The following is a 16,728-nucleotide window of genomic DNA, read 5'->3' on the forward strand; positions in this document are numbered from 1 at the left end:
GCCGTGAGCGGCCTTCCAGAAGCCGGTGACTGATCTGCCTCGCCCGGGAAGAGTACAATGATGGTGCCAACTTGGGCCAGTGAAGCAACGTCCTCCACAACTAAACTGAAGAACAGAATGACAGCAACTTGTCTGTTCCCCTTCCCCAATTCCCCAGCACTGTTCCCATCCCCCAATTCCCCAATAAAAATTTTTTAAAAATCTAAAAAAAACCCACAAAAACTTAAGTCCATGCAAAGGCTTACATGCAAATGCTCTTAGCAGTCTTATTCATAATGACCCGAAACAGGAAACCACCTAAATGTCAATCCACTCATAAATGGATAGACAAAATGGGGTACACTCAGCAATAGAGATGAACTATAGATACATGCTTCAACATGAATGACCCCCAAAATGTTATTTTCAATGAAAGAAGCCAGATGGATGAGACCACATATTGTTTGAGTCCATTTATATGAAATGTCCAGGAAAGGCCAAGTCTACAGAGACAGAAAGGGAGGAGTAAACCAGTGCTTGCCCGTGGTCAGGAACAGGGACTAGAACAGGCTTACCTGTGAATGGGCAGAAGGGGCCTTATTGGGGGGAGAAGGTGTTCTACAGCTGATTTATGGTAATGGGGGTACAGCTTCGTAAATTTACTAAAAAAAACTTGAATTGTACACTTGAAATGGGTGGATTCTATGACACATTAAATATGCCTCAATAAAGTTAAAAAAAAAAATAGAACCAGAGCCAGGGTTTGAACCCAGATCTTCCGTTCCGTTTGTCCTACATCCCGTTTTGTCCATGTCCCGCTATGAGCTAAATAGGTTATAGCTTGCAACAGTGCAAAAATCATGAATTATAACAAATGACAAAATCGTTTATCTAGAAAAACAGCCCATCCTATATTAAAAAAAAAAACCACCTTTACTTTCTACTCACAAATCCTAAAACACTTCTGGAGAAAACAAGGCCTTAAAAGAATGAGGAAAACCCTTAAACTATATTTTATTACTGACAATTCTTTTAATCTCTGTTTTCATAATTACAAATTCCCGACTTTTGCTTACAGGCGACTTTTATGATTCTTGTCTCCATCTCTTCCTCTCACTACTTAACTTTTTTGAGGCCACAGGTGCTAATTACCTCTTTAACACCTCTCTCCTTCTGACTCCCAACTTGGAGTGACTCCAAGTTTCCCCTAGCTTACATGATCACTCCTATCATCTCAAGTTCACCAGCAGACAACAGGAACGTGTCTCATAATATATATGTTGCTATTCTCTCTCTTTTCATGAGTACCTCTGAAGTGCCTTTAAAGCGACTATCTGTAAGTTCACCCAGTAAGGGTCTCCAACTACATCTGACTGATTCCCACAAGTGCTACATTTTGAGTCCCTCCAACAAAACAGAACATAGGTAAACAGAGTTAAATAGATTGTATCTATTTATTAACTGTTTTATTAGCTGTTTTAATCATTAACTGTTTTATCAAAAATAGTTAGTCTTCTCTGCCTGGTCACTCTCAACCCCACCCCAGATACAATGGCTCACTCTCTTGTGTTTCTTCTCACCGCTGCCCTGCCATGGTGAGGTTAGACACCTGACATGATGTGAGTCACTAAATGGCCCCACCTATGAAGTGTTCTAGCAAAGAAAAACTGCACCTGTATCTGAATGCGTGTCTAGATCTTTAATTTTTGCCAATTAAAAAAAAGAAAAAAGAGAGGATGGAGAAATACATTGAGCAACACCATAAGGATACCATCAGGAAAATGCAACGTGTGGGTATCATGTAGATCCCAGTTCAGACAAGCCAACTGTAACACGTTTATAAGACAAACTGGGAAATTTTAATGTTAGAAATGTGATGTTACTAAGGAATTGTTGTTAATATTTTTTAGGTTTGCGAATGATCCTGCAGTTATGTGTTTAAAAAGAGCTCTTATATTTGAGAGACAACTGCTAAAGCTTTTTATGAGTGATGCCTGGGAGAAGAATAGGAGATTTTAAAGACAGAAATTTGGGATCAGGGGAGGAGCACACAGGCCGATTCAATATCATTGGTAGAATTTACATGTGTTTCATGAATTCTTGGTATGTACAAAATGTTACATAATTTTTTAAAATTAGGGACACGGTGAGAAGGCAGATGGAGATCTTTTTATAAAGTAGTATTTCTTTTAATTTGACACTAATTCATGATAATTTTCTTGAGGCGATTTTAGTTAAAACCTTCTCAATTAGTATTAATCATACAAATACACACATACACACACACACACACACACACACACACACACACACACACACCCCTTAGATGGGAAAGCAAGTGGGAAAAACAATTAAAATAAGTTATGAGTTTAATTTAGGCCACCCTTATCAATGTTTATTATTGCTATTTATTTTGTCTCTTATTCAAGTCCCCATAACCTTCACCATTTAAAAATGTCTAAAGGCTAAATGCAATAGAATAGCTGACCCTCTGGACATCATATTGGCTTTTGTATATTCAAACTTTGGCTAATGAGCTTTATAAGGGTGTGAACCCATGTTATGCATATGTGGTACTACAATGTTTACCTCAAACAAGTTGTCCATTCTTATTCATATAATTGTTGACACATAGCTACGTTGTATTTATCAAAATATTCTTTTATATCTTAAAGAGCTATGTGGGTATAATCGGATATATGCTTTTATGAGTCTGATAGACTTTAAATAATGTCTTAACATATTTTGCAGATGACAAGAGTTGGTCGATAACATGGTATAAGGGTTGTTCCTTGATGTATATGTACCATACTTTTCAATAGAAGGGATTATGAGGCACTTAATGAGCTGTGTGAGTCCACAGAGATAGTGTCTTTCTACTGTGGTGAAGTCTTAAAACTGCATTGTCTTTTGTTCCGGGTGCCCGTGATGGGCTCCATCAGGTGAATGTGTGTCAGAGGCTGTGGTCAGGACTCACTTCCCCATTTGATAGTTCCGGTTCTGCCGCAGTGCAGCACCCGTTGAACCTAAGAAGTGTGTTCACCATGATATTTTCAGTTTGATCATCAGTGGATAGAGTGACATTCACAAATAAAAAGAATTACAGCAGGCATGTGCACAGCTGGATGTAGCTTCTCGTGCATAATCTGAGGTTAGTGGAGCCTGCAGAGGGAGCTCTTGCATTAGGAGACAATGAACAAACCAGAGAGCAAATTGTGGAGTTGCCATTTGTAAGTATATATCCATCAATTACATAAGACCATAGCCTAAGCCCTACCTCCACCCTCCAACCTCCATTCTCTCTAAAAAGAAGAATGACTTAGATTGCCTACATCTTCCTCTTGACCCTAAAAAGGGATTCTAAACGGGAGATAGATACTTGTCTCATTTTCACAGGAAGTGGCCAAGTTTAGGACTATCTGCAGTTACTTGTATATGTGAACTTAGCAAATGGTTTGATGAAGGTTTTACCTAGACCATTACCTTTCAGAGTGGTTAATTCAACCCCTTTAAAATCATGCATAACCTTACAATGATCCTAGTAATCATTCATTGAAGATCTCACTTTTTAAAAGAAAAAGCAAGAAAAAAAAAGCAAAAACACAATCACGTTCATTCATTTTTCTCATTGGTAAATCTTTGCTTTGGTTCAGATTATAACTATTATAATTAATAATAAAATAAATAAGAATTAAAACTTATTAAGTATATTACATGGCAGGTACTCTTCATTACCTTATCTGATCCTATTAAAATCAACTTACTCGATTTTACAGATAAGGAAATTGAGACTAGAGAGGATACATGATTTGCCCAAAACCACGCAGCCAGAGGCAGCTCAAACCAAGGTGTGACTCCAGAGTTCGTCTCTTACCTTGGCGTTGGCAGGGGCTAGATGAAAGATGCTAACTTTTCCATAGACTTGCCTCCAGCTGCCACTTAAGGCAAAGACATGGCTATGTGGCTGTGAAAGCTATTTCCCTACATTGAGTCAATCACACTTTCTCAAGGAGAAGAAATAAAACATCCTGATTATAAGATTCCTAAGAGGCCCACACAATCTGCACAAGTGCCCAGCTGTCTAAGGCTTCCCTTTCCCTTTTCCCTCCGTTGCCGTTCCTCAGTTTTGTGGTTTACCCCAATGTTTTAATTGGTCTCATTCCAGATCTCCTGCCTACACAGATTCTTCTGCTCTCTTTCTATCCGTACTGCAATAGACTGGATTTGGCAGAGTAATGCATACTATCACTGCTACTCCCAATACTTGAGTATGTTAGAATTCATAAAAATATTTTATGGACATTACTCCATTAATTTCTCAGAATAACCCTGTGAAGTAGGCAGTGTTATCTATCCTAAATCACAGATGAGGAGGCTACGTCTCAGGGAGATTAAATGACTTGCTGAGACACACAGCTAATAAGTGGCAGAGGTCTCAAGCAGAGTAGTGATAAGGAAACAATCTGTTATACCTTCTATATTTTATAAGATTTAAATACAATATTTGAGAAGATAGTGCTCTTAGAGACACAACAGTCCATGAGAATATTTCTCCCTCCCTCCCCTAAACATATTAATGAGGTTTCAATCACTGTTTCTCCCTTTGTGTCAATTACGTCCCTGTCACTCTTTGAGAAGACTGTGGTAGCAAGTTTCAGTTGTTCTGAAAGTGATTTTATGCTTTGTTTTTTTACTTTGGGAAAATAAAAAGCAAATTGAGTTTACTGGGAAAAGAATTAGCCTCTTAAGCATTTCCCAAGGAATGGTACACTGAAGATTCTACTAAATGATGAAACCAAGGAATGATTGAGTTTTAAAGGAAGGTGAAAGAAGTCAAAGTGATGATTAGCAGCTGCTTAATGTTTCTTTCTTTCTGGCTTTTAAATAAAATCACGGTATAACTACTGAGCCTCCAACTACCACAAACATAAGGACCATTCTGGAATGAATTATGTAATGAGTATATGGAACGGTTTAGTAACTCTTGAATACCTCACTCTTGTTGCTAGGATGTCAATGGAAATTTTAGAGTCCTTCTAATATTGACAATGTGTATTGATTATTGACTGGCCATTGTCATATCACTCAGTCACTTCTCACTGACATCCTTTAATATAAAAAGGGAGACAGTAACAATTATCAGGGGTATGAGGAAATAATGAAGATGTTAGAAAACAAGCACTCAAATCACTATAACATTTCCCTTAGTGTATTTTCCCATCTTTAAATTTTAAAATATTTAAAATAATTTCAATTCTTTGAATCAACTTCTCTTCTAGAACTTTAATATTCACCCCAAAGCAGCAGTATCTCAATGTCAGTGATAATTTTAAAAACTTGCTTTAGGATTTGGGGGGATTTGTTGTTGTTTTTCCCTTTTCTCAAAGTCAACTCATCAAAGATGAGCAAATGATTTCCCTGTGCCAAGAATCTCATTGGAGAGAGAAAGTCATATTTAACTGAATTAGAAACCTTGAAAATAGAAACACTGATACTACCCCTAATGACAGAGAAAAGAGAAGGTGCTCTTGTACTGATATTCAATATAATTTTCCACTGGGGGAATGTTCCTCCAGTCTGCGTGATTAAAAATAAAAATGTGTTGATGGTGGTGTGGGTGGTGAATGTTAAGAGGATTTAGTGTGCATCTCCAGGGCTAAAGGAAAGGTATGTATGTACTCCTGGGGAGAGAAATGCAGAGCTGGGAAAACAGCAAGGATTGATGAAAGCAATACTGAAACTCATTACGATAGACTTGGAATACAGCTCTGCTTGAGAGGTCATGCACATAACTGAACTGGGGAGTTACCTTGAAAAGTCACCTAGTCAAGTTTTCCTCGTTTGAATGTGACCTTTACTAAGATCTAAAGGTCAAATGCCTGGCATTTAAATTTGATATGGCTCTGGCTTTTATTAGTTCTCTTTTTGAGCTGATTATCCTGCCCATAGCAATTTTGCAGTCATATTATGGGAGGTGGGTTTCTTCCACTCCAATTTGGAATCCTGGACCCTTAACTTCACTATCATTAAGTCTGCAGCCTAGGTCAGCCCTCCTTGTCAGACTCTGTTCAAAATGGAGTTCCTTGTCCCATCTGTGTCTGCGGACAGAATCTACAAATTCCTAAGGCATCTCTGAGTGAATTGCTCCTCTGTTTGGCTGCTGCCTGTCGGTGGTATGCACATATGTGAGCCATTGCAGAGAACAGAGGGGCAATTCAGACACTGGGAACATTTTTAGAATAATGATACTCAGTGGAATTTCACATAGGCTTGCATTTTAATTTATGACTATGGGCCACTTTTGTCAAATAAAGCATGTATTTACAATTTTCAAACATTTTAAGCTTTTGAAAAATATTTAACTCTTTGGGGTTTAGGTTGATGCCTTGCATTAATGTTTACATAATTTAAGCCTTGGCAATGGAAAAGCTAGAATGGAAAGAGGAACAGCCCAACTGTATACAAAATGGTGCTGAGATAGTTAGAAGATGAACAGCAATGGAGATTGAGCATCTGCAGATCAGACCAAGTCATTCTTTCTGCTCTAATTTAGTCAACTACGTAGTCTTTCATTCATCCATCCATATGCATAGTCTCCCTCTCACACAAAACCACAATGTAGTATCAAAACTGTTTATATTATAAAGGGCCACGCTGTTGAACCTTTCTGGTTCTTGATTTCCTTATCTATAAAATAAGGGGGTTGTTAAAAAAAAAAGTCACAATACTTTGGAAATACTTAGATAGTAATATAACAAAATATTTAGGCAATACACAATAGTAATAACAACAACCCAACAAGTCTTTTCTGCTCACAAACCTTATTCCAACAACTTGATGGTTAAGAGGTCCCTGGAGGGCTCCAAAATCCAGGTTTGATCTCCTCTGTGCAAGGATTGGCCTAATCTCAACTGCTTCAAAGCTTTGGGGAAGGCCATAGCTTCCTCCATGATGAACTAGCTCAATGAAGGGGCTCAAAGTGCTGAGCAAGGTGCAGGGCAGGATGTACCGGCCCTTCCAGAGCTCAGGAGAGCCACTCTTCATATTCCTCTTCTGAGAGGTGAAGAACAAACTCCTACCTTCAGAGGTGTCAGTGAATCAGCCCCGGGGCAACATGTCCCTCCTGAGACTTTGGGGTGAAAATACAGGAACAAAGAGTTATCTGAGCTTCTTAAAATGAGATGAAATGTATACAATGATTGTCCCTAAATCACAAAGCATCCTTCTAGTCTCTAGAGGCTCAGAAAAGAATGCAGACAGATGGTAAGAAGGAGACCACTGCATAGACTGTGTAGATGCCTGACCACTGCACTTACACCTGAAGGTGAATAATAGTGAATGTCAACTATAATCAAACATATATATAGAGAGAGGGTGCCAAAAAAATGTATACACGTTTTAAGACAGGGAAAACTGTATTAAAATTGTAATACTCAATATATACCGATAACAAAAGATGAATACAAGTCACGTTTGACTTCTGCAATTACAAGAGGTACTCAAAGTGGTTACCATCAGCATAATTTTAATACAGTTCTTTTCCTTTCTTAAAGTGTGTATACCTTTTTTTGGCACCCTCTGTATATACTCATATAGTCACAGGATGTAGAGTACAGCATAGGGAATAGAGTCCATGGAATTGTAACAGCTATACATGATGTCAGAGGGGTAGTAGGTTGGGGGGGGTTATCACTTTGTGAGTAAATGTCTAATTATTACATAGTTTTGTACACCTGAAAATAATAATAATAATAATAATAATAATAATAATAATAAAGAATGCAGGCAGTATTAGATAGGACCTTTGATCTTCCCTTTCCCATCAAGGGGCAGGGAGTTTAGGTCCGGGGTCAGGGCACTGGGTGAGCACGTCTCAGTTGGCAAGAAACCACGTTGTCCATTTCTCTTCCTGGCATGTTTCCAAAGTGGATTTTAGAACCATATCTACCATTTCCTTGAACGTTGTAGTTTTTACAAGAATTTTAGAAATCTCTCAAAAGCCCTTGTCAAATTTTGGATTAAATTCAAGGTAATGTGTATGGACGTACTATAACCTCTGATGCCATATGGAATTCTTTCGCTTGGAATAAAAACTAGGGAGCACCACAAGGGTGCAAGATGTCAGGGCTGCTTTTTATATGTTTTGAAACATAGAAGCTTTGATTCAAATGTCTGTGTCATATGCTCAACACATGTGACCTTAACTAAATATCACAAAAACCCACCATAAATTAATCCTCAACCCTAATGGTTTCCTTATTTCAAAACACACTTGTTCGGTAAGTTAATGCCCAAAGGCCATTATTTTAAGGTGACTACATAGAGTTTAAATGAAAAACATATCAGATATAGTATATCTATACAACTACACACACACACACACACACACACACACACACACTTGCACATTCTATAATTTCTCTGCCATTTTAAGTCAAAATAGAAGGAGAGGAATTTTGCACACATTTAAGTCCTGTGCTTTTGCTACCATTGAGAGCCTTAGGTATTTTGAGAGTTTTAACTCTACTTTACCAAACCAGAAGGACAAAGTTAAGTGGGAATTAGACTTTTCCAAGTATTTTCCTTTCATTACCAGCTTCTATTAGTGTGTGTGTGTGTGTGTGTGTGTCTTAAGTTTTCTTCAGAAAAAAAAAAAGACCACATAAAGACTTAAAGGCCTCTATAAAAGAGGAGAGATGATTTTGAAAGCTATTTGAAATCTGGGGTTTGCTTTTAGAATTTCCTTCATTTTCAAGTTTGCGATCCAAGTTCTTTGATTCTAAGACTAGCTCACACCCCTAACATCTCCCTCCAGGGCTAGGGATAGCCAGGATAACATGCTTTCCTAGTGTCCACAGAAAGAGGCAAGAAAGAGACAGAAAAGGCAGCTGAGAGGAAGGTTGGCAGAGAGAGGCATTAGCTAATGTTCTCTTCCTTCAGAAGGGAGCTGGGGGCTGCTGCTTCCACTCAGCCTCCTGGGGAAGCTCACAGAGATAGCAAGTTCCATTAAGATGCATCTTCTAGCAACATGTCCACTGTTATCCTCCCACATCCCACCCCCCCAAAAAAAAGGGCAGGACAAAATTTTGAAAGAACACTTTTTCTCCTTGATTTTTCCTCTTAAAATATATATGAAAACAAATACAAATGACTTTTAGAGAGAAATGGTATAGAAATCATTTCACAAGTGTTTTAGTCTGCAGGTTCAATAATCTGACATAGTGAATATTCACAAGAATCAAATTTTTAAATGTTGTCTCTGTGCCCAAGTACCCATCTTTATTATTATTGTTCTCTGTAAGGCAGTCACATAATAGTATAATTAATATAATACAGTGTTTACTTATATAAAATACAATAATCTATTCTGTGGAAATGTAAATGATCATATGTTGCCCTTGGAATACAGATGCACATCTTATTTAACACATCTTATTTCCTGCCTTATTTGAAATAGGAATAAGCTTCTACTTCCCTAACTAAAGGGATTTTAGTATGGTAAAAATTGTTTTGTTTTTGTTTTTAAAGATTTTATTGGGAAATCAGGGAAGGGGAACAAAGTTGCTGTCCTTTTGTTCTTCAGTTTAGTTGAGAAGGACATCACTTCACTGGCCCATGTTGGTATTATCATTGTGCTCTTCCTGGGTGAGGCAGTTGCTCGCCAGCCATTGGAGGCCACTCATGGCGGCTCTTGGCAGCTCACGCCAGCTGCCAGCCACTCACAGTAGCTTATGGCAGCCCCACTGCAGCTGTACTGTAGCTTACGCCATAGCCAGCGACTCACGGCAGCCCAGCTCCAGGTCAAGCTGTTGTTCACCATCTTAGCTGTAGAGGGCACAGTGTCACTGGCCCTCATGTGGGATACGAACCGGGGCTCTGCTGCTCAGAGCTGGCATGCCAAGCCAACTGTTAACCAACGCGCCACTCGGCCAGCCCAAAGTTGTTGTTTTCTTTTTTAACCAATGTTTCACTCAGAGCAGAAAATAACAAGGTTTACATATATTGAAATTTTTCTATTTTTAAATTTTAACATTTTGACAGATACTTTGCCTTAAAGAATAAAATACTACTACAGTACCCAAATGCAGTATGGGTGCTGACACTGTGGAGGTATATTAGAGGGTTGCATTCGTTCCTGAGTCAGACCAAGTCAGAACTGTGATAAAAGCCCCTCCGTTATGTCTCTTTTGTACAGTTTCTTCAGCGCTTCAGACACAGCCCCTCCCTGGCTGATTGCCCTGACAGACAGATGGGGCAGGAATCAAGATCTCCTTTGGAGATGATGTATAGTGGCATGGGTCTCCGATCTTTCATTCTACCTGGGAGAGGACATAGGGGCATCCGCCCCTTGTACAGAAGCCATATCAAAGTGTCATCACTCCTAAGTGATGGAGTAGAGGCCAAAAAATCAAGACAAAAAGTTGCCATTGAGCACTTACAACATCTGTTTCTATGACCCGGAAGCATTTGAAAAGCTGAGTGGATATATTTCTGAGGAAAAATCCTCTCTTTGGGGGTAATGTTGATCACTCATTCATTTTCCTTGCATTCAACATGTTATAGAGCTCCTGCTGGGTGGCACACCTAGTTCTGGTGCCGGGAATGTAGCAGGCAACAAGGCCGAGAGCCTGCCTTCAGGGAAATTTACACCCCTGTGGAACATGCATGGCAGTACACGAGCGAGATTATTCCAGAAAGTGATACATGCTATGCAGGAAATACACAGGGGGCATGTGACAGTGATGGAGGGAAGGAGAGGGAAGAGAGAATTGCCTCTGTATGGGTGTTCAGGGAGGTGATATTTGAGTTAAGATCTTAAAAATGGGCCATCCTGACGGAGCCGAGGCCTGGAAGCAGGAATGAGCTGCAGGAACGTGTGGTGTAGGCCAGTGTGGCTGCAGGTCGGCAGCAAGGGAGGAGCTGCAGGAGCTGCGGTTGGTTCATGAAGGGCCTCATAGGCCGTGGAAAGTGGGTGGAGCTTGTTCTCAGCACAAAAGAGGCTGCCAGAGTGGGATTTTGGGTGGGGTTTTTTTGAGAAGAGATATGATCTGATTTATGGTTTTCAAAGACTCCTCTGCCTACTAGGTAATAGGAGGTCAGAGGTGGAGGAGGGAAGACCTATGAGGAGGTTATTTCAACAGCCCGGGCAAGAGATGATGGTGGTCAGCCCTGATAGCAGCAGCAGGAGAAAGCAGCAAGAGTCAATATATATTCTGATGGTAGAACTGACAGAATTTACCCCTGGGCTAGATGTGGGGGAGGAGGCCAGGAATAGGGCCAGGAGTGACTCAGGGCATGGCACAAGCATGGGGCACATGACTGTGCCACTCACAGGCGTATGGGGTGAAAAATCAAAGGTTCTGTTTTGATGTTAGACTAGAGATGTTTGTGAGAAATTTAAGAGGAGTTATGTGCTAAGAAACTGGATGGGTGAGACGAGAGCTTAGAGGAGAGAAGATTCAAGTAGAAATTTGGAAGCCATCAGCCTGTGGATAGTGGGTAAAGCCATGGGACTGGATGAGAAGACCTAGGAAACAGCATGGCTAGAGAGAAGAGGGCTCTGAACCAAACTCTGATCTTTGTGTAGGAAGACAAAGCAAAGGAACGTGAGAGTTGCCACAGGGAAGTAGGAGAAAACCCAGAAAGTGAATCTACATGATCAAATTAGTGCAAAGTCCCCAGGAAGTCCATAGATGAGGGTAAATAATTTTATCAATTCTTTAGATACCTCTACTGTTCTATCATGCCTGATAAAAATTTTTACCTTTGCCAAATTCACTTACTTATAGGTACATTTTTAGAAGCCACTATTTACCTACTTTAAAATCTTACCTTTGCTCCAGTGTCCCCCAGTCCACGTAAACCCATTGGTCCAGGGGGTCCTGGTAATCCTCGAGGTCCCTGAGATGACATAATAAGGGAGAGAGTGAGCAACCTTGTTGTTTGCAGTGTTCAGGAAGGCGGAAGGTGGGAGGGTAGGAGGGAGGGAGGGAGGGAGGGACAAATGAAGGGAGGGAGGGAATAAGAACAGGAAAGAGAAAGGGATGTCCACACTTACAGCCACACCAGGATAGCCATCGCCTTTGAGTCCTGGAATGCCCACTGGTCCCCGAGGGCCTTGGGCACCCTGGGTAAATTTCAATACCAGTTGATATAAGATAAAACTATGAAATACCTGGCAAAACTTAGTTAAGCACAATACCAACTCCATATGCTCAAGGTGGATTTGATAAGTACAAAGGAATGATTGGAAAAAATTTAGAAGGAAAACATATGGCAACTTGTTATCTCTTCATAAGCCTTATCCATTTGTGTTCGATGGGGAGCATGGAATGCATGTAGGGAATATATGTGAACCATTACAAGTGCTCTATAGGAAACACACTTCATAGGAATTAGAAAATAGCTGTTGCTGATATTTTAATTTTTAAAATTACAAACTTTGAGTGCATCATAAATCAAGGATAAGTATAAAAAAGAAAATTTTAGCAAGTATCATGTGAGAAAAAGAAAAGAATACATAGCAAGATTTTAAGTAAGATACAAAGTAAGATAACTATATAATACCCATTATTATAGCTATCATCTTCCTCAATGGGGCCCAAGTTACATGGGGAATAAATAAGCCCAGATAAAAATTGGGAACAGATTAATTTTATAAAAAACAAGTTATAAAGGGATAAGACACAGTGTTTGTGGTTCATAACTTGAGACCTAGGGAAAAATTATAAATATTGCTTTACAGTGATAACCTTAGGCATCAAACACTTTTAGTAGAAACTACTGGCCCCCTATATAGAGGACAGGCAAGGGTGATTGATTATTGCCTTTTGAGCAACAGAATTTTCTGAGATGTGTAATCTCCACAAATGGAAATCAAAGAAAATTTTGGCTAAAGTAAAATGGACAGAAAAGAAAAAAAATGAGGCAGGCTCTTTTAGAAGATTTGTTAAATATATCTATTATATTTACAACTTGTAATATTTCTTTTTATACCACATTCCATTCTGTTACTGTGATAACTCTTACAGTGGCCCTTGTCAATACACATCAATTTTGATAAAGAGCTGTTCATGTTTTTAAATATTTATGGCTTTTTACATTAGGAGGAAACTCTACTAATAGACCTTTGTTTTCCAAGATTGGAAAAAGCAGCAGGACTCTCAATACTTGTCATATATGCAACCAAACACTGAAATCAAACTGCTATTAATCCAAGCCAAAATGTTGCCCAAAATCCAACTTCCCAAAACTGTTCCTAATTCCACTCCTATGAAAGAATGACTGATTGGGGGGGAGGAGGGAGCAGGGCGGATTGTTGGTGGAACCCGAAAACCCTTTAAGCAATAAGGAAGTTTATTTGGTTTGAAAACCATGACTGCAACAACTGTTTTTTCCTATTAAATCTAAGAGATTGGTTTTATATGTTTTACCTTCTTAAGAATGATCACCTTCAGAACACATGTGGGTGCCTATAAAAACTTAATGTACTATTTATCATCAACAAAACCCCCAGATGATCTCATAAAGTTTTATGACAAACACAAGGTCTTCCGGAGAGGTGACTTTTGGTATATCTCCAACTACAGGAAACTGGTGACTCCCCAGCAGCAACTTATTATGCTATTCCAGCTACGTTTAAGGCTAAACAGTCCATATGGGATATGTCCCAACATAAGATGGCCATTCCTCTCCATGCTCACACAAGGAGTGGACCAACCACAAAACAAAGCAGTAACTGCTCCCTGGGTAAGCTGAAAGGAAAAGAAAATTGGAATAAAAATTCACTTTTCAGTGTTTATTTATAAGTTCCAAGCCTCTAACAAATTATCAGCAGCTGTTATTGTTTATCCTCTGGCACCCACACTGGGGGAAAAAACATTAAAGCATTCATAGTTTACAAACAGTTTTTTCCTAGAGAACTTTGTCCTTCCTCCTGCAAAAATTTCAGTTAGCTTATTACTTCTAATGGTAATAGGAAATATCAGGGGAGGGGGATAAGGAAAATTGTCTTTCTCAGGCTTTTATTTCAGACTCCTCGCAATATGTTTTTAGATAGAATTTTGCCATTTGGCCTTTTTGCACTGGATTCAAGAAGATGTCCAACAGAGTGATTCATTTTCAAGTGTGTCTCTCTTTCAACAGAAATTAGGGCAGAAATCTTAATCTACTGTTTTGAAATGGGCTTTAGGAGGATCTGGGAGCTCCCTGAAGTAATACACAAAATTGAATTAATGTGCCAAACCTTCCATGGACATTCAACCCTCAAAACGCTTTAAAGCCAATGAATTAAGGAAGAATTGCAGAAAGAGCATCTTTAGAAGCCAAGGGATTAGAAGAACGCTTGGATTGAAGAGGCAAATAACTTTAAATACCGTCACCAACAATGACCAAGAATGATGAGTAGAAAACATGCAGGACTTATAAACCCTAGTTGCATATTTAATTATAAGTAGAGAGAAGTGGAACTTAAATCATGGAACTAGGAAGACACAGATCCAGGACATTATCAAACAGTGTGAAAACTGTCACCTAAATGTTCTTGGCCCAGGTCATATCTTTGGTTTTAGCATTAGGAAATTTGGAAGTTCCTCCTTGAGTCATATAACTTGGGTTCCCATAGAGTCTTTGACACAACTTGGGTTCCCACCAGCCTCAGAGTCTGGGGAGTGAGGTGACCATTTTATTCTGGTTTTCCCAAGACTTTCTCTATTTCAGCTTGAAAGTCCCACATCCTGGGAACCTCCTCTGTCCCCAGTAAAGCAGAAGATTATCACTAGCCAGAACAACCGTTACAGTGATCAAGGACAGTGAAGGTCAGGATCCTTTCTCAACCTTCGAAAAGAGCTCCTCCAACTTATATCAGTGTATATATCAGCATTATATTTCAAAGATGGTTCTACGGTTTCTTTTTTGAAGTTTGAAAATGACTGATTTTAGTATTTGAACCCTTTTATCTACAAGAGGCAATTTGACAGAACTAAAGCCAGCTTCAAAGCTACATAACAACACGCTGCTAATGTAGTAAGTGCTGGTTATGGAGCCCTGAAGCCTGTTTTTATACACAGGGATGCTCTTGTTGACATTTGGAATGTTAAATGTTGCTGGGACGCCGGGTGTTGTGTGAGGAGGGAAATGGTGCTTGGTTGCCATGGAAAAATAGAAATGACTACTTATAGCTGTTTTCTCCTATAATTATTTGCATTTCCATTTAAATTAACTCCGAAAGATGGATAACAAAGCAGAGAAATTTGATTCAATAAAGCTTCCAAACATGAACTTTTGGAACAATGTTTTGTAGAAGAGATATACTGGCCATGCCTTTGTAAATAAAAAAGGCTAGAGTTCATATAATCTCTTATATCACATACATTACAAAAAGAGCATTTTCAAACAACTATTTAGTCAGCGACAATTTAACCATAGGAGTTGTCATCCCCCACATTTATGAAAAAAATAAATGATCTGATGGCTTGATTTTTCAAAGGGGGAAAAACATATTCTTACATTCAGCATAATTCATCAATGTAGCATATTCTTACATTCAGCGTAATTCATCATTGTAAAGGCTCCGAGTACACCCATCTCAATCATCAACTTATTATGCATTAAATTTACTTGCACTCTCTCACATACAGAAAAAAATAAAATAAAAAGAACATGAATAAAGCATACCTTTGGTCCTCGAATAGCAATTCCAGGTTCTCCTTTAAATCCGGGTACCCCAGGGCCTCCTCTATCTCCCTGTACATTTTAAATAATGTTCACAGTTTCAGACTAGGTTGCATGAGAAACCATAATGACATATGGCCAAAAAAGCCATCAGCCAATTTGTAAAGGGATTAATCTATCAGTCTCAGATGTTAAGAGAGTACATTCTTCTAATATATTTGAGGGGCATTTCAAATCCTGAGCAAATAAAGCCTGTCGGTATAGACTATTAAGCTGTTCAGAGAAAGGCCACAGGAATAATAGGTGGCTATCTAGACTCATATTTAGACGATAAAAATATGTGGGAATGCTCTCTAATCTGAGTGGATTTCTTTTCTGATTATAATTCCTAGCAGATTCTTCGGAATCAATACAGGCAATTCTTACCTGCACTAACTAAGGTCTAGGATTTGAGAGAGGTCATTCGAGGTGAAGACAAGTTTAAGACCAGGACTAAGAAGTCAGTTTCCTAATCTTATATTTGCTGCTGGCCTTTGGTTTGTTTAATTATGGTATAGCAGGGTTGAACTATAGATAATATCTTATGGTTCTTCCAGAACTAAAATTCTCCTTCACTGGTATCATGAATTCCCTCTCCCTGCCACCTCCAACGCCAAAGGTCCAAGTAAAAGAAAAAAATATTCCCAAGAATGCATACCTTTGGCCCAGGTGGCCCAGGAACTGACGCTCCAGGCATCCCAAAAGGGCCCATAACCCCTGGATCACCCTAAAAAAAGAGCAAAATACTTACCACATTTCAAGAAAAAAACAAAACAACAACAACAAAACTATATACAGGAATTATGCTAGGAAAAACATAAAAATGTGTTTCCATATTTTAAAATATTGCAGCCTGTCTGTTTTACCGACCAACATGTAAATATTTTAACATCTTTGTTAAACCACTACTAAAGTTATTGATGATTAAGATTTCAATGCATTTAATAAATGCATTCAATTAATTCCTGAATATTAGGAAAATTTTATCTTTCGTTCATCCTTTTATGAGCTAATAAAATTATGCAATTCATGATACTT

General features: G+C 38.9%; 1 protein-coding gene across 1 annotated transcript in view; it reads right to left on the minus strand.

Annotated features, from left to right (window-relative positions):
• The window catches only part of COL28A1 (collagen type XXVIII alpha 1 chain), a 166,958-nt gene that overhangs the window by 78,118 nt on the left and 72,112 nt on the right, over positions 1-16,728 (minus strand). The window contains exons 22-25 of the mRNA XM_019665289.1: positions 16,349-16,417; positions 15,655-15,723; positions 12,038-12,106; positions 11,812-11,880 (exon numbers count right to left, since the gene is read on the minus strand). Of these exons, the coding sequence (XP_019520834.1) occupies positions 11,812-11,880; positions 12,038-12,106; positions 15,655-15,723; positions 16,349-16,417 (276 nt within the window). The remainder of the gene's footprint in view (positions 1-11,811; positions 11,881-12,037; positions 12,107-15,654; positions 15,724-16,348; positions 16,418-16,728) is intronic.

This window comes from Hipposideros armiger, unplaced genomic scaffold, assembly GCF_001890085.2.
Source record: "Hipposideros armiger isolate ML-2016 unplaced genomic scaffold, ASM189008v1 scaffold_438, whole genome shotgun sequence".
NCBI classification, from domain to species: domain Eukaryota; kingdom Metazoa; phylum Chordata; class Mammalia; order Chiroptera; family Hipposideridae; genus Hipposideros; species Hipposideros armiger.